General features: G+C 37.3%; 1 protein-coding gene across 1 annotated transcript in view; it reads left to right on the plus strand.

The window, feature by feature from the left end:
* The window catches only part of LOC124711139 (iron-sulfur clusters transporter ABCB7, mitochondrial), an 87282-nt gene that overhangs the window by 47508 nt on the left and 20593 nt on the right, over positions 1 to 19181 (plus strand). Inside the window, exons 5-8 of the mRNA XM_047241034.1 lie at positions 925 to 1026; positions 3002 to 3178; positions 5784 to 5958; positions 11551 to 11708. Coding sequence (XP_047096990.1) covers positions 925 to 1026; positions 3002 to 3178; positions 5784 to 5958; positions 11551 to 11708 — 612 coding nt within the window. The remainder of the gene's footprint in view (positions 1 to 924; positions 1027 to 3001; positions 3179 to 5783; positions 5959 to 11550; positions 11709 to 19181) is intronic.

Raw genomic sequence — 19181 nt, forward strand, 5'->3', positions numbered from 1 at the left:
TGTTAGTAATTGTGCAAAATAGTGAAATAGAGGGAAGACCATGTAAAACTATTTGTAGGAAAAGTAGATTCCAGGCTGAGATTCATTGGAAAAATCTTCAGTAGTTGTTATTGATCCACAAAAGAAGTGGCTCAAGAGCGGTGCATTTTGTTGGACATTCCATAAGTGCTAGAGTGCAGCGGAAGTGTTAAACAAAGTCTAGTGGCAGTTTCTACAAGAGGCCTTGTGCATATATAAGAGGTGTACTGTTGAAATTCTTAGTGCTTATGTTCCAAGTAGTTGGGCAACATATTATGTCTTCTATATATGTCTTATGTTTTGAGCATGAACAAAAAATCACAGAAACTATAGCTCATGTGTAAGCTTAACAACAGTTGTTCTTCCCTCACAGCATACATGAGTGGAACAGAGAAGGTGGCAGATGATTATGGTATGAGTAGAACCTTCCAACCACCATAAGATAGTGCGTGAAATGTAGTTGTAGATGTAATCTACTTCTGCTCATATGTGCTGTAACATATGTCATCCATCGTAACGTTAATCTGCTGTCACTGATTACGGTTGTGAGCTAGATTGATGATCCTGTTGCCATCTGTTGAGGAAACGAAATTGCTGTTATCCAGAAATTTAACCATTTAATTGGGAAAGTCTAAACTAATATTGTATTTGTTAACTGATGAATCTATACTGGACTATACTTTTAAGGGCAGAGAAAATATATGGTGTTTTTTAATTTGAAGGTTTACACCTTCCTGTAGTGATATACTCAAGAGAAAATCATTATAGTGAATGCGAAATTCTGATGTGAAGAGCATACAAAGCACTGAGGGCAGCATGTTCTCATTCCATGCATGCTTATAAATTGAAGACAGTCTTAACAAGTTGATCTGTATACTAAAATAATATTTTTAATTTCTGTTGCAGACAATAGACAGAGGTAGCCGTGGCATCAATTTTGTTCTCTCTGCCATGGTGTTCAACGTGGTTCCCACAGTATTTGAGCTGGCCCTTGTGAGCACTATACTGGTTAGTACGTGCTTAGATCATTAATATTATAATTGTGTTACATATTAGTGAAAATTGAGAGTTATTTTTAATTTAAATCAGTCATCCGTAATAACTGGCAGTTTTTTGGGTGCATCTAACATTTTTGAATTTATTTGATTCAGTTACCTATCCCTTAATGTGCAGTTGTTGGTACTTCTATTTTAAACAGAACGCACACGCTAGTATCTGTTTTGTTAGTAGTTGAATCATGCAGTTTCAACGCTATCAGAGAAAATGCCACCTTGTATGGAAGGTGTAGCATTTGTTAAATTTGAGATGTGGGCTGTGTTGGATACATTTAATTTATCCCTTGTGCATGTGCTTTTTTTTTATCTCATTCATGTGATGGACTGATGAATTTTGTATGTAAACTCACACTCTGGAACACAGTTCACTCATATCCTTTGTGCAATAGGCATCTGGTGAGTGTCCTTACTCCTACTACATGTAGCTTTTCTATCTAGTAGTAGAAGCTACCGTCATTCCTCATTTATTCGTTTTAGTGCAATCAGTGTCTACCCAGCCTTGTTTTAAAAACAACCAGCAGGTTTCCACTAGAACAGAGTCTTTTTAGTTAGTAATTCCCATATCTACAGGCCAAAGCAAGTACATTAACATGTTTACATTAACTTACCATGCAGACCTACCACTATGTATACAGTTTTGAATCCTTAACAATTTGACTAAATTCTTGTGTGTTGTTGGCTTTATCTTTCCAGTCATACACTTTCATTACTACCAGTTGTTGCTGTCATCTTCAGTGCGATGTTGCCTGTGCATAACTACTGCAACCTAAACACGTTTCAACTTGCGTATTACATTTCAACTGTGCCCCCCCCCGACACACACACACACACACACACACACACACACACACACACACACACACACACACCTTTTTCCTCCGTAACCCCGTAACCGCATTAACTATTCCTTGTCACCTTAGGACGTTTCTGATCGTCTTATCTTTTCTTTGTCAAGTTGTGCTATAATGCTCCTTACTCCATGGTTACATTCAGTATCTTTTCATCAGTTATCCGATCTACCCATCTAATCCTTATCATTCTTCTGTACATTTTAAGTTCTCTATTTTCTTTGAGTATATGCTGTCTATTGTCCGTTTCCCACTCACTCCGGACAAATGGTTTCATAAGACTTCCCAAAACTTAAATTTATATTAGATGTTGACAAATTCCTCTTTCAGAAATGCTTTCCTTGTTATTGCCAATGTACATTTTATAACTTTTCTGCTACCATCAATTTTGTACCCAAATAGCAAAATTCCTCCACTACTTTTAGAACATCTCATTTCTTAATTCAGTTCATCACTGTCACCAGATTTATCCATCTACACTCCTTAACACTTGTCTATTCTTCTTGGTGTTCATCTTGTAACCTCTTTCCAAGGCATGGTCAATTGTCTTTTCTCCAAGACTTTAAATTTCTCTAACACAATGACAATGTAGTTGGCAAACTGTGTTTTTATTTTTTCTTCCCATTCCAAATTTTAGTTTAGTATTGTTTATTGCTTGCCCAATGTACAGATTGAATACCATTGAAGATAGACTCCAACTCTGCCCCTCTATCTTCTCAACTACTGCTTTCCTTTCAGGTCTTCATTCTTGCACAGAAACCAGACTACAATTTAATGCTGTAGATAACATTTCACTTCCAGTGTTCTATTACTTCTGAATCTTTCTTTTTTTTTTTTTTTTTTGTAAATCTACAAATACTAGAAGTGTGTGTTGTCTTTCTTCAACCAGTCTGCTAACATAAGTTGCAGTGTGGTCAGTAATGCCTTGTATGATCTTACATATCTCTGGGACTCAAACTAATCTTTCCCCAGGTCAGCTAACCAGTTCTTCCATTCTACTGTAGCTGATTTGTGTGTAATGCCGACTGTCAGCTTATTACCTTTGATCAGCAGATAAAAAAAATATATTTCTGTTTTCAGGGATCTCGGTATGGTTCCGAATTTGCTGCTGTTTCCTTGGGCTGTGTTGCTACATATGCTGCTTTCACACTCGCAATCACACAATGGCGTACAAAGTTCCGTGTTCAAATGAACAGGGCAGAGAACGAAGCAGGAAACAAGGCTATTGATTCATTAATTAACTATGAAACTGTTAAGGTAAAGCAATGTGGACTACAACCAAGCTGTTGTTTAACATGAATATAAGCTTCAGTGAAGATCTCTTGAAAGGCCATTTGTTGAAACCAGTGAAACAGTGATCTGATCAGTGGCAGTGGACAGAAATTCACTAAAATAATACTGTTGTCTCTGATGACCTTTCCTCAAGATGAAAAGGAACAAGGCAGTTGAAGAGCCAGTGGGAAGAATATAAATTGGGAGATCCAAGGTAGATGGGAATAAAACAAATATTGAGAATAGCTATGGATAAAAAGCAATGGGAAGGGAGAATACACTCGTCTATCTTGATAGAGAAATGAAGCTGGAGAGGGAGAGAGACAAACAGTGAAAATAAATGGAAATGGAAATGCAATTTTCACATTTGTCATTGTATGCAACAAACATTCCATATGTGAATGGAATGGGAAAAAACTAATAACTGGTACAATTGGACGTACCTTCTGCCATGCACCTCACAGCGATTTACGTGAATGTAGCTATAGGTATAGATAAATTCCAGTGGTTCATTTCTAGTTTTTGGCTTTTCAGGAATCCAGACAATGCAAAAAAGTGACATTTTACATTAAAAGGTGGTGTTACATGACCCTGTGGACAAAAATAGCAACAATTTCTGCTACATCTGGGAACCTGAGAGTGAAATAGATGCAAAAATCATTTCAAAAAGCTGTTGGCCTCATGACATTCAGCAAATGTCTTTTTATGATTTTTTTTCTAAATATGAAGATGCTATTTTTGGTTTATTTCAAATAATGTTTTGTCACCATCTTCTGACCATTAAAAGGCTATTACTATATCTAATGTATGTTGCCTTCCTTCAGTGACTTACCTGAGAAAAAGAAACAGGACTCTAGTTGTGTTTTTAAGGGATTGTTAATAGAATCTACTGCATAATTTATCCAAAAACAATGGGTAATGTACAGTGAAATGATTCGACTAGGTCTTAAACCTAAAATTACCTAATACCAAGTGAGCATTTTATCACAGAAAAATCTCAGTTTCTCATTGTTTGTGGGTGGTGCTGCTGCAGATCAGATCACTGTTAAACTTGTCAGAGTACAGCATTCTTATCTCTGCACAGGTGTATTGCTCAAAATATTTATCAGAAGCTTTATGTACTACATTTGTAAGTTGTTCATTTGTGTGAAATTGTTTTAAAGAATTCCAATTTCAAATACTCCTGTGTTGGTGTTCAATTTTCTGGGCATAGAATCACAAGTATAGTGTTTCTCTGATGATGAAAAGTAATATGAAAATATATGAACAATTGTGTTTCTGTTATTTATTATAATTATACCAAGCTTTGAAATCAAAATGAAAGTTCTTATTTGAACATTTTCACAGCAAAATAGACATTTAAATGAAGAGTGATTGTCAGTTTTCCTTTTGCTGAAGAACAACTGCAAGAATTTATCTTATTCTGTAGATAATTGCCTAGACTGACAATCAGAGAAGACAGGTCTTGAACTTTCAGAAATTAAAAAAAAAAAATTTTAATTGAGTGGCAAAGACGGATAGGAATTAGAAAGAGGTAAAGAAAAGTGTAAAGTAAATTCTAGTCTGAATCAGAAGAGACAAAAATCTGCAAGGAAAGTAATAGTAAACTCAACAACTTCCTGGTCCAGGATTTGAAGAGATTTTTTGTCTCCTCATTTAATATTTACAGTGTTTCTTTATCATCATTTCATGTTTTCTACTGTAAATAGTCTGCTCTTATTTCTTAGTAAATATATTTTTCCCTGTATATACTTTAGCACCTATGTTCATAAAATGAAAAAGTAACTATATTGTAGTTGGCTGATGAAAGCTGGAGGTCATGGTAAATGGAGCAAATGAACAGAATTGACAGAAATAATAATTTGAATTCCACATGCTACATTCAATTGCTACTGTGTGCTGGTAAATTTTAGCTTCAAGAGGGTATTCCATAATTTTTCTTGTCTGTACTTTATCCCTCTATTTTGTTAAATGTTTATAACAGCAAATGAACACACAATTCCTTATTATTTGTGTAAGCCCTTCTCCAGTAATTTGTAAGCAGATTTTGTTGTTTCTATTTAATTTTAGTTGCGTTCTTGCACTTGTTGCACAACAGGCAAGGTGAATATGTTTTCTGAAACTTTGTCAATATTCCTAAAATTGTGTGTGTGTGTGTGTGTGTGTGTGTGTGTGTGTGTGTGTGTGTGTGAGAGAGAGAGAGAGAGAGAGAGAGAGAGAGAGAGAGAGAGAGAGAGAGAGAGAGAGAATATTGAATACATATACATACACTTTCTGCATGAAAATAATTTGTGTTACTCAACATTTATCCACAATCTGGATATTCTACAGCAGTGCAATTTCCACTGCTGTTATACAGAGAGCATTACTCCCTCTCTCACTCAGTAACACTAACATAGCATTATTTATGGATAGTTTGTTTGGATTTACTTCATGTTGCTCAAGTCAGGTAGCAACAAATGAAACAGACTTGTGCCTGATGTTCAGAGTTGTTGTTTAAAGTCTGTTTCATTTTGATGCAGTTAAGTAGTTTCAACATTTGTGTATGCGACTTCGGATATTACAGTTTGATGATTTTTACCTCTCACAGTATTTCAACAATGAGCAGTATGAGGCAGACAGATATGATCGGGTACTGAAAGACTATGAGCAAGCTTCGCTGAAGACAAGTACCAGTCTTGCTTTGCTTAATTTTGGCCAAAATGCTATTTTTAGTGGTGCTTTAAGTCTTATAATGGTGATGGCTGCCAAGCAAATTGCTGCAGGTGAGTTTACTATTGCATGTTGTGGTAATTCTTTAATTATGCCCACTGTCACTTAGAAATGTTGGTTTGTGTACTGAAAGAAATGTTTAAATATTTCCCCAGTAACAAAACATATTTAAATGGCTCTAATCAAGTATCTTGTTAGATAACAATTTAGTTTTGTAAAGAAGGAAGGAAATAGCCCTTATTATAAAGTTTACTGGACCAAATATCAACACTTATGTAAATAATGGCAGTTAACTGGTACATATGCATGATTAAGTTACGTAGATTAGTAAGAGTAAGTCAGGTGTACATAGATAGAATCCTATTTGGACATGATCGCACTGTGAATAAAATTTCCCTATTTGTTGGTGTATCAACACTTACCGACAAGCATGTTACAAGGAATGATATTCCACTCAGTCATGTAACATAGTGTAAGGAAAGTGGTTATGAAAACTTCCTAAACTACAGGAATCTGAGACAGTTGTCATACCTTGTCTTTACTATAGGTTTCGAACCTGACCGAAATTTCTACTGTCAGTGACTGCAGGTCCACTTCACTCAATTTCTGAATGACATTTTGAATGGAACTGCTTGCAGTGGTAATTTGTGGGTTGGGTACCTCACAAAAGGCCATTGCTTATAAACATCCTTAATGAGCAAGTTGGCTTTTATTCTCCTTCTTCGTGATGAGAATGCTGTGGACATTCCCATCTTCCAAGCTGGCAACAGCTCTGCTCGCAGGGCTGCAAATAGGTGTTCCTGCTTTGAAGCACACTCAGGCACCCTTTAACAGCTTGACTGACACTAGACCAGAAAGGAGCTATCATGTTTGGAGGTGCACATGATTGTAGTGTGACCTTAATGTCTGGGACTATTTGGAGCAGCAAAGGAAATGCAGATATCAACATCTCCATAATTTGGTAGCTCTGCAGGATGTGACGGTCAGTGAGTGAGTGCCTTGAGATGAATATAGTGTACCTGAAGAACTTGGCATACACTCTTCCTCACTGAATAGAGGCCATTATCAAGTCTAGAGTTGGCGTTCACAGCATCACTGTGAGTACTGAGGAAGAATAATTTTTTGTCCGATGTATTTGACAGACAAGGAGCCTATTTTGTCAATGGCATTATGTATGAAACTTACATAATTTCGTTCTTTGTGGTATGGAGAGTGTGAATCTGCCCAAAAAATCATACAGACACCAGTAGAACTGCATGTACAAGGAAGTGATTAACATGTTACAGCAGGAATTTTACTTCTGACAAAGGCGACCAGAATAGTTTTAAAAAGTTCAAAATTTTTTTATAAAAGGGAAAAAAATGAATTTGTAATGAAATGTGAATAGTAATATGTAGTTTATTATATTATGATTTAATCTGTAGGACGAGAACAGAATCGCTGGTGAAATTCTGTAGTGACTGAGAATAATAATAGTGAATAGAGAACAGGTTCTGTACTTCATGCACCTAATGGCCAGCTTGGCTGCAGTAAATCTATTATTATATTATGATTGTGGTGCTGAAAATTCCACATGAATTTTGTGCAGCCAGTTGTCAGACAGTATCTAAAACTCGGGATTGGGAGGAATTTAAATTACATCGAAAGTGTCGTCGTGCAAGCTACTTAACTAAATAATTAAATGCTGCTACTGGGTTATTAGTATAATGTGTTTTCAGACAGTTCCTTTCGGACCCTTAGTAGAAATGACACTCGTGCACTAAACTAAATGGACTGTGTGAAATTACTTCGAATCCAGCTGAATTATAAGGTGATCATAATGAAGTACTATTGGTAATACTCAGATGCCAGAGTGCAGCAAATGAGTCATAAATATGAAAATTCTAGATACAAGGTGATTCTGTGTTGTTACAATCATCAAATAATCAAGCAGCAAAGTTCAGTATAATCTCTCATTGTGTTGACCCAAACACAAAATTTTTGTCTTATTTTACACATTTCACCACCTGTTATTGCACCTGAAGTAAATAAAGCAGAAGTGAGCAGCAAGAATATAGTATAAAGTAAATAACCATTCATCTTGCAGAAATCTTTTTCTAACTTCCTAATACACTTATTCTTAAATAGTCTTTGTTGCCGATGGTTCCAGCTGAACTTTGATTTACAAACTCACAACACAAGACACAAAAAGAACTTGTATAGACATTCTCTCTCATGAGAAGATATTCAACAAGCTCATGTCTAACATAAAGTGAGAAATTGAGAATCTCAAGTGATTTGAAAGAAAAAAAGTACCTTATTAGCTTTTGCTTGCACAAATTAACTGGATATGTAGATTCAAGGATTGAAAAATTCTGTTTGCTACATGGAAAGTAACAGTGTTCACTGTAAAGCTGCATAACAGGTAGTAATGTACTGTAAATAAGACACAATATTTACAGATGTAGGCAAACATTTTCTTTCAAAATTATCATTGTAATGAAGTAAATATTAAGCTACCAACGGCAGGTGAACAGCAGCTATATAGTATGGTTGACAAGAAACACCTGCTTCCATAATGAGTTTTCTTCCTAATTTACGTGATTAAATTTAGATGGCATTTGCACAAATAGCATTAAATGGTGTAGTGATAGTTTATTGTTAATTCACTAAACAGATTAAGAATTCACCATTCTTTGTGTTTTGTTAATGTATATCTTGCTTTGTACCAAAACCCTGCAATTTCTCCTTCATGAGGTCTGCAAAAAGTGAATGAATAAAAGAATTACTTGGGAATAGTTCTAATGGCCTAGAATTATGATTTCTAAAAATAATGTTAGGCTGCAGAAAAAGTAAATTTTATATGCAAAGATTTGTTCAGCAGTATTTGCTTAGCATGTGGATGTCATCCAGTATTAAGACTGGTGGAAGTATTCTCTAGGTCACATTTGCCAAAACCATTTACTGTGGAAGCCTTTTATGATATTCAGTTCGCTTCATTAGTTGTCTGATTTACATAACAGCTACAAAGCAGATTTTCTGCGAACATAATGAAGTACTGTTGATAATACTCAGATGTCAGGGTGCAGCCAATGAGTCATAAATATGTAACAAAAATTCAAGATACAGGGTGATTCCATGAAGATGATGATGATGATGATGATGATGATGATGATGATGATACAAACTCTCAGGAATGATGGAGAAGGGTAAATGCAACCATTTGAGATAAGAAATATTGGTTCATAAATCAGAAATGAAAGCTAAAAACCAAAATCGTTCTTATACCTCTTGACAGTGGAATAGACGTACCGGTACTGTTACTGCTAAAATCTGGACCAAAATAAGAAAAAAAAAGTGTAGTCAGATGGGCTCTAAAATGCATGCCTTAAGAGGTACAAGCATTTTATCTTTGCTACTGTGCATCTTCTTAGCAAGTGCCCATTGCTCATAAGGTGTGCATTATAGAGCCCATAGTTACTACACGCACTTTTTCTTTAATGGGTCCATACTACTGCCATTGAAAGTTGCTCACCCTACAATTTAAGCAGCAACAGTACCAGTACATATTTTCTTCTGTCAGAAGTAATGATTTTTGTTTCCGGACTAGGATGCCTTACCTCAAATAGATACATGTACCCTTATACGTTTATCCTTCTCCATCATCCCAGAAAGTTTTTTAATTGGATGGATAAAAAAACCTACTTACCAAGTGGCAGCAGAACACACACATAAGTTGGCTGTAATTGGCAAGCTTTCGGATCCAGTGGCTCCTTCTTTGGGCAGGAGGGATGAAGGAAAAGGGGCAGATTATGGGAAAGTCACCCAGAACCATCGGTCAGGGGGGACTTACTGTATGGGATGACAAGGAAAGACTCTAGGAAAGAGAATTTCCTTCTCATCTCATATGGTAAGTCTCCCCAGACCTTCTATTCTGGGTGACTTTCCTGAAATCTATCCCTTTCCCTAGACCTCTCCAGTCCTTTTCCTTCACCCCTCCTCCCCGAAGGAGGAGTCACTGGCTCTGAAAGCTTGTCAATTACAACCCTCTTTTATGTGTGTGTTCTGCCGCCACTTGGTGAGTAGATTAAATAAGTAATGTCAATAACTGATTGTTTTTGTTGTTATATTATCCCTCAACGTTTGTATCATCATCAGAATCTCGCTGTACTGTGCCATTAGAGGATAAGTGGAGAGCACTTTTTAAACCATGTGATATAGAGATGTATAGTATTCTGGTACAGATGCACAGTCGTTAATGCAAAAACACAAAAAGTAAAAACAGGCTGCTCTATTAGCAACTTTAAATGAGCATGGCTTCCTGTACCTTAGCTGTGTGGCTAGAGGAAGGAACCAATTGTAATTATATACTTATATGGATATGGTATCTGTTCTTTCGGACATGTCCAAAAGAACACACACCATATCCATATAAGTATATAGGTCTGGCAATACTGTGCGGATGCACACACATTTTCTGAACTCTTACGAGACTTGGTAAGAATGTCTTACACGAGTAATGAGTGTGTTGGGGTGGGACACTACAAATGTAGTGTGTGTGGACATACAAGGTGAGAATGTGGGTCTTGTGGGAGGTGTGCACGAGATAGTCCCTGCAGTCGCACTATCTTCTGTGCCCTCGGTTGCTCAGATGGATAGTGTGTCTGCCATGTAAGCAGGAGATCCCGGGTTCAAGTCCAGGTCAGGGCACACATTTTCACCTGTCCCCGTTGATATATATCAACGCCCATCAGCAGCTGAAGCTATTAAATTAATTCTAATTTTGTCCAATTGTAATTCGTCACAGAATAAAAGTCAATTATAGTGATGCATATTTGCCAGAACAAGTGTGTAAATGATATCAGAAGTTAGAAAAAAAATATGTCAGTAGTTAATGCTCCTATATGTTTCAGGTGCAATGTCTTATGACTCCATAGAACATTGGTGTCATTGTGACCATTATGGTGTGAGATGGTGTCACAGTAAATGGCATAACGAGAACATTCTCACACCAGCACCCCTTTTATCCTCTAGTTTCACAAAGTTTTCGGCATTGCCCAGAAGTGATAGTGAGACATGGCCTATTCTTTATCACCCATATAGGGCAGTTTCTGATGTATCATCAGGGAAGATTGTACAAACTGTTTTTGAGGATGGAAAAGATGGCGTTGAAGCACAACACAAAGACTACTGCTACCAGTACTTCATATTCAAACTTTATTATAATCTTTGCTCTTAAATTGGTCAAAAATTGATTGCTGTCAGTATGTTGAAGTATGACAATGCATAGCTCACGAAGCTGTTGTGATAATCTCAGATCTGAAGTTTGAATGTCCTCTGTATCATCCATATTTTCCTTCACTGATTTTTATATGAATGGACAATTCTGTATTGAGCACTAAGTTCTATTCTGAAGAATGAAGTACATTGCACAGTGCTAGAGTTGTTTCACAGATTTAAAAAAAAAAAATTGTCTATGGGAATTTGACATTTTATAGTAGATAGTACCTATGAATTGAGCATGGGGGAGATGTTCAACAAGTGATACAGCTTTGCACACTTTTTGATTTAACTTTCCTACACACCATATTGAACCACAACTTTTGATCTGCATTGATAAATATTTTCAGTTATGTTTATTGCTGCTGTAATTTCTGTTTGTACAGGGCAAATGACTGTTGGTGACCTTGTAGTAGTGAATGGTCTACTCTTTCAGTTGTCTGTGCCATTGGGCTTCTTGGGATCTGTATACCGTGAAGTGCGCCAAGCTCTCATAGACATGCAGACAATGTTCACTCTTATGACAGTTGATTCCAGTATCAAGGTACGTTGGGTTAATAACTTGTGTCCCTCATACAGTAGTGAAAATCAGTATACAGGCAGGGTTCCTACAAAAGTAATTTACAATTCTGAAGCAGGCATGCATTGAATTTATTATGAAAGTAGTAGATACATATGAGACGTAAAGAATCATGACAGACTTACGTAGTTTCCTTCATAACATAAGTAACAAAATAAGGCATTTGCATTTCCTAGATGGAAATTGGTAGAACACGACTCACTGTCATGTATTATTGCACTATTAGTACTTTGCCCAACCTCTGTTCTTCCTAATTACCTCAAAAATTCTCTCTGGCATTGATTTTGTTAGGGTTTGTAATTCTTGCAGTGAAATTGTAACCATCTTTTCGTGCACTGCTCCTTTCAGCTCACTTCTGGCCTCAAATTGCCTTCCATTGCTATAAACATGCAAGTATTCCTCAAAAGATTTTCCACATGGTTGAAATTCAGACTACATGGAGGCCAGGGTAAGCCATCAATATCCCTATCATCAAACCACTTTTTTGTCATGCAGAAACTTGCTTAGATGTGTTATATTGTTGAGACATTAGACTTTTGTCCTCTAGGCCCTGATACATTCAAATCCGTTCTGTCTCTGGCATCTCAGTTAACATATACAGAGTTCATTCTAATGTTCACCCGAGCAATGGGTGGTTTACCTTTATTGAAGAATGTTGCCTAAATCACAGCACTTCCACCACCAAAATTTCTGCTCATTCTTACCTGCTGCTCTGTTCTCAGATCATGCCAGTCATATTGAAATCCATCGGGACCATCCAAATTAAACTTCGTCTCAGCATTGAAGATCACATTATTCCATTCTCAAGTCCATCACATATGTTTTTCAGCAAACTCCAATCTAGCTTGTTTCGTATGTGCGTTAGAGCAGGTTTCTCCAGTCGTTTCTTGAATGCAAGGTGCTTTCATTGGACAAAATTTGTTGTACATGTCTGGCAGTTACTGGCAATTGTAAATCAGCAACAAATTGCAATTTTCTGCTTTCCCCATATTTTCTGTTCTGTCTATACCATGCCCACAATCTAATGAAATTATCAGTGACTGTACTTGAACAAATCAACTGGTTGTCAATTTGATGATTGGTGTGTCCCATTTCATTGTTTCACCATGTTAACTGTTTTCTGCGTGGCATTATCACAAGTGTTTTATGTGCACAACACACACTGTCACTAATGGTGTCTGTTTGCTATATGCAGGAAAGGCACATACTAACACTGCAGTGTGTTAACTGTCTTTATATTGAGTTCCACCATCTACCCCCTGAATCTTATATACGCTGTGTGTAACTATTCCAAACAATAATGTTAATTTTCCTACAAATGTCTATGCCTTTGAACTGATTTCCACTATTTTAGGCTTTTGTTATTATTGGCATAAGGAGTTGTTTTAATCAGCCTAACAAAAAAATAAGTTACATAATTAATTTTCAGTTTTATTCATAGTGATTATTGTTTTATGGGCATCAGGCTCTTTTACAGTGCATATTTCTCTGACTGGTGCGTAGTCCCCAGTGCTGGAGACGTCATCAGAGGCTATAACAACTCAGAAAGCAGTTACAATCACAATTAAGGTCAGTTTGAGGTTGTATTTGTTTTCTGAGTTGTTATAGTCTCTGATGGTGTATCTGTCATTGGAGATGAAACACCATGCAGGGAAAATTGCTGTGTGCTGTCCTGGTACACAATGAAATACTCGTGCTACAGTACTATAGTACACCACTAGAGTAGCCAAAACAAAATGGTGCAGCCCACTGAGAAAGTGGAGTATTCTGCAGTAATTCATTTTCTGAATTGATAGGCAAACAGGCAGAGCAACTTTTGCTGATCTGGTGAAGTATATCATCATATGGCACAGAGGCCTGCTGGCACACATGCTTCCAGAGAGGTCAGCTAAGTGTGAATGATGAACAGTTAAGTTACAAACCTTCTTGCTGTGAAGAAATGGGAATTTCAAAAGAAGAGGGGGTGGGGGTGGGGGGAGTGTTTGGAGACCAGCATATAACAAATGAATTGATAGAGGACAAAGTGAAAAATCTGTCATGGATGACTTCACACCTTCTTGACATTTTGGTCATGACAAAGCCCACTGCCTGTTGCATTCCATAGCTGCTCACAACTGTTTAACAAGCCTGTGGAACTGAGGAAGCAGCAGAAATATTGTAGCTGTATCAGGCCAATCCAGCTTACTACTTTAGCCATGTAATCACTGTAGATATCTGAACCCAGGACTAAGAAGTGAAGCAAGCAGTGGAAACACGTGGATTCAGCCCCACTGAAAAACATGAAAATGGATCCAGCATTGTGGAAGGTGGTCCTGAGTTTTTGGAACGTTTACCATGTGGTGTTAACAGATTGTTCTCATAGGGGGCAAATCATCACAGGAGCATACTACCAAAGCCTCTTGATGGAGTTGTGGGGGGCTGTTAAAGCGTCACGTGAAGGTGTCCAGTGGGATTATTTTGCTCAAAGACGGTTCCCCAACTCACTCTGCGTAGGAAACAGTCATATATACTTATCCAATTTTGTCTCCCAGTGACTGCTTCCTCTTCACTTTGATGACTGCTTTCTGCACTCAGATGAAGAAACCATTGGGTGGCTGGCCTTCCACAGAGTCTGTGAGGTGATACTCCAGGTGATACAGTTCCTGTTTTATCAAAATACAGACTTTTACACAACTTAGGTCTCCCTCTAGTTATCTGCTGTAACACTGTCACCAAATTTCATGGCAACAGATTGATTTTTTTTTTTGAGGTCATAATTAAAATTTTATTACTAACCTTATACCTCATTAGATATTTATTTCTCCCTTATTAGCTAATACCGTATTTACTCGAATCCAAGCCGCACCTGAAAAATGAAACTCGAAGTCAAGGAAAAAAATTTTTCCCGAATCTAAGCCGCACCTGAAATTTGAGACTCAAAATTCAAGGGGAGAGAAAAGTTTTAGGTCGCACCTCCAAATCGAAACAAAGTTCGCCTAGTTGTAATATGAGACACAATTTAGGTCGAATGAATGACGATACAGCTGCAGTAGTTTGGTTCGAGTCGTAAGCTTAGCAGTTACGGTTTACCCGGTAGCCACTGCTACGCGTCACGTGCTCCATCCGTATTTATACGAACATCCTTCCTTTTTCACGTGCTTCATCTGGTTTGAACTGATAGCTTATTTTTCTTTGATCTGATAAGTGCCGTTCTCTTTGTTATAGGTGTTTACGTCACTCTAAGCTGAAAATGCATTACTGTACTGTGTCATGCATTGTTTGTCGCATTCTGATAGTGCGTGTTTACGGCCTGTCGCCGCTCGCAGCGTGGCTTGCTTTTGTGTGCGTTACCGCCGCTTACAAATAAAAAATAGAGAGGAGTCGTCTCATTAGCGAAACATTTGTTGTTACTTACACTACTTCTTTCTTTGATAATGATCAACAAGAACCAAATAATAGACTGCGTATGATAGATGATGTTCCGAACGAAATTTTACCGAAAATTTTTCTCCATTTGAAAATCTTTGCAGGCGCCTCTTTAGTTCATTACATTCTGCACAGAAATTAGTCATCTTAGATTTAAAAATCTAGTCAGTTGCCGTGCTTCATTTCTGACTGTATCACTATCAGGCATAAGAATAATATGAATATAAACATGACATGATATGTAAATTCTTCAGCGTTTGCTGTTGTCTCACTCTAGTTTCGTAGTTTATTAGGCAGACAGGATTTAAATGAGATAGTAGCAAACACGAAACAATACATGGCAAAATGTTTTATTTCGTATTAATCTTATGGCGAAGAGAATATTACATGTGATTCACAATTCATAAAAGCTCCTATTAGCAACCATCTCTTCTCACAGGTAGGAAAAAATTCAGAACGTAGAGTTGGCCATATTGACAAACATCCCAAACAGTCTTGCCAGTCGGATTTTCGTAGAACATTGAAATGCTGCTACATTCGAAGATCAACAATACAGAATTTGTATTTACTTCGTTGGATAATGTACCAAAACGCAGTGGTCGAAACTCTGGGCGGAGGAAAAAGGCTCGTCTTCCACTTTTTTTTTTTAATTTATTTACTGACGCAGAGATTTTGGTGCCAGTATTTCTCTTTGTGCCTACAAAGCATGCCTGTGTGGCGCTACATATATTCGACGGCAGAAGTTAGTTGTGGCGGCACCCACCAACATTTTTCAGAACTCCCGCTTGCTTTGCACTCGATTCTAAGCCGCAGGCGGTTTTTTGGATTACAAATACCGGAAAAAAAGTGCGGCTTAGATTCGAGTAAATACGGTATGTGTTGTACTTTATTTTGCATCACTGTCAATGAATGGTAAGGAAATTGAATTTTATTTCACATTTCGTTAAGGGCTAAAAAATGTTCAGATTCAGACCAGTGAAGTCCTTTACTGCTAAAAAGTTAGTACTTGACAGAATAACAAGCTATAGGAATAGCTTTGTCATTTTTAGTAGTAATGGATGATGTGTTTTTTGGGAGTTGCTTGTCACAGCACTTGAATCATTGGATCAGTGCTATAGGACATCAACAGGTCATTTGCCAAAGTAGTATAGCTCTTGTAAGTTCATTCATCATGATCTTTTCAAGAGGAAGGCTAAGGAAACATGAGACTTACTATGAACAAGTTTTGACATGGGGAGTAGGAGAGAGGGAGGGTAGGAGGAGGACTGCTGATGTGTGTGCAAAGGATAGAAATAGGACATGGACACTGGCACCAGTGAGTTCATGCTGCACACGATGATGGTGTGGAGGAATGGATTGAGAGGGCGTTCCAGAACAGAGGAAAGAGAGACTGTGAAGAAGAGGGCGTGGTGTGGAAGTCAGTGTGAAGTTCGGCTCCTGGGGCAGGATGGAGGTGGGGTAGAGGGCTAGTGGAGATTGAGACTGGGAGGATTATGGGAATAAAGAATGTGTTGCAAAGACATCATCTGCCTGTGAAATTCAGAGAAGCTGGTACTGGGAGGAAGGAATTAGATGGTGCAGGTTGTGAAGGAGCCATCGAAATTGAGCACATTGTACTCATCAGTTTTCTGCTGGTAAACTTTGTTCCTGTCACAGTTTGGCAGTGGCCATTCATTCAGTTCTTCCTTACTCCCACAAGCTATTGACTTCTATCAAATTTTTATTACAATTTACAATTGCTGCATCTTGAAAACTTGCTTTCCTTCTAGTTTAATTCTGCTACTGGACAATAGCAGATCCGCTTTTTCTCTGAAAATGTATGGCTTTGCAGTTATGGAATAAAATTCACACTTAGTTGTCACTCTTGTTGTTTATTTAGATATCATGTTTAAGCATAGTTATGAATACTGACTGTACTCTGTGTTCGAATAAACGCTCCATACCTCTCATCCTTTTACAGCAAACAATGTAAGCTATCTTAGTCAGACATTTTACCTCAAGCTATGCAAGGTTAATGTTTTCAATGAGGAAGATTAGCGATGTTTATTTGCCCTTTACATCATTCCTGGTATTTAGTCACACTTCGTTAACACATTCCTGTTAGTTTCCATTGTTTTAGTCTTTTTCCATGGATGGAGCATAATTATCTCAAAACATTGCTAAAATAAATCATTGTAGTATCTCCTTCTAGGAATGTTCATACAATCTATTTCATGGCACTTTTACAGTTAAAACCCTGGTAAGCTTCATTTCTGGTCACCTCTTTATATGGTGGGTTTTCAGATACCTTATTGTTAAATCTCCCCTGCGGTGAATACATCGCAAATAATTAATTGTTAATTGTACTGATAATGACAGGATACAGACAAAACATGCAAAAGACATGAAAAGCTGGATCTCTGAAGACAGAAAGTAGTATTAGTAAATACTATATCACATAGTGAGTAAGACATAATCTTCAAAGTGCACGAACAAACCTGTTCAGATTGAATTGTGTAAAAAGGTTCAGCTTCAGCAAAATTACAATGTATATTCAGTACACAGTGTGTGATAGCAAATTATGTTTTGAATTACTATTTGAGTGTGTCCTTTCCCCTTTGTATTGTATTGTGGGCCCTTTTGTTTAAGTGTGTACTGGATATGCAATGGAAGGTTTCTGAAATGCTGTAATGTAGTGGGATCAGCTGTTTAGCATAGACAATAGAAACACTATGTAAAGTAGTTTTATAAACCCATTAATAATTTTGTACTGTATCTCTTTGGAGCACAAGATTCTATTTTATCCAAGGTATTTTGAATGAAAGCTTATTGAAACTGTGAAACAGGAGTTTTATACAGAGGTGGAAGTAACCTCTACAAGAAAGTGTAGTTTTGTAACAGCCATCACGTAGATGCTGGCCCCACACAACCATAATGAGTGAGGTGAGGTGGAGCATTGGTAACACTGGGGACTGATATATGGGAGGACTGCATCTTACTGTCTGGCCATCCAGATTTAGGGTTTCTGCAATTTCTCAGTTTCATAAGGCTAATGCTGGGATGGTTTATTTGGAAAGGACACAGCCGATTTCCATCCCCAAGCAGAGTATGTGCTCAGTATTTTAAAAACCTTATTGTCAAGAAAATGTTAGACATTAATCCTCTGTTTTTGTTATTAATTCACTTTTTATTCTTCAAGTAACCTAGACGAAATGTTATCCAAGCCAATGGATAGTTTTAAGCTTTGAAATAATTTTCAGGGCATGTTCTGTAACACTCCACAGGCAAAAGGAATTCCTCAATTTAGATGAGTCTATTGCTAAATTTTCCCCTGCTTGTCTTACTAAATAGTGAACCTGAAAGCTGAAAGGGTAGAAGTCTAATTTCTGCAGTTTTGACTTGAAACTGTGTTTGAAGTACCTGACAGTCCTTCGTTTGTGGAAGAAAGAGGGCAGTCCTGCTCCAGACAGTGCTTGATATACCTAGTGTTAAATGAACATGCACCCTCGTGTTTTTAGCACTGCATAAATCACCTATGGGCAGGTGAAGAACTGGAAAGATTCTTCCACAAATGAAGCAGTCTGCGAGTATTACGAATATTGTTTTAAGTCAAAACTGCAGAAATTGGCTTATGCTCCTTTACCCTTCAGGAATCATATTTTTCTATAAAAGTCTCACATATTGTATTTGGCTCACATGGCAACACTTCCTTTCCCCTTAGTGCTGTGCTATATTACTGCAGGCTGGCATTCCTTGTATTAATATACTATAGTTCAGGCTGTTTTACTAACATTACTAGATTCACTTATCTAATCAGCATAGTAATGTGCTTTGAGGTTCTTTTAGAGACACACTGTTTCCTACAGTTTTGGTATTTCATTAGGAAGTACTGAATTTTGTTTTGTTTGAATGGAACATCATATCATCCTTTAATTTGATAATTTTGAGTGTGTTTAATTCTTCTAATTATCTCATTCTCATAGTATTTTTACTACTTGACATGCGTGATTAGAACTGTGGTTAAATATTTCATAGGAAAGACCCAACTTTTCC

Source organism: Schistocerca piceifrons, chromosome 8 (genome assembly GCF_021461385.2).
Source record: "Schistocerca piceifrons isolate TAMUIC-IGC-003096 chromosome 8, iqSchPice1.1, whole genome shotgun sequence".
Taxonomy (NCBI): domain Eukaryota; kingdom Metazoa; phylum Arthropoda; class Insecta; order Orthoptera; family Acrididae; genus Schistocerca; species Schistocerca piceifrons.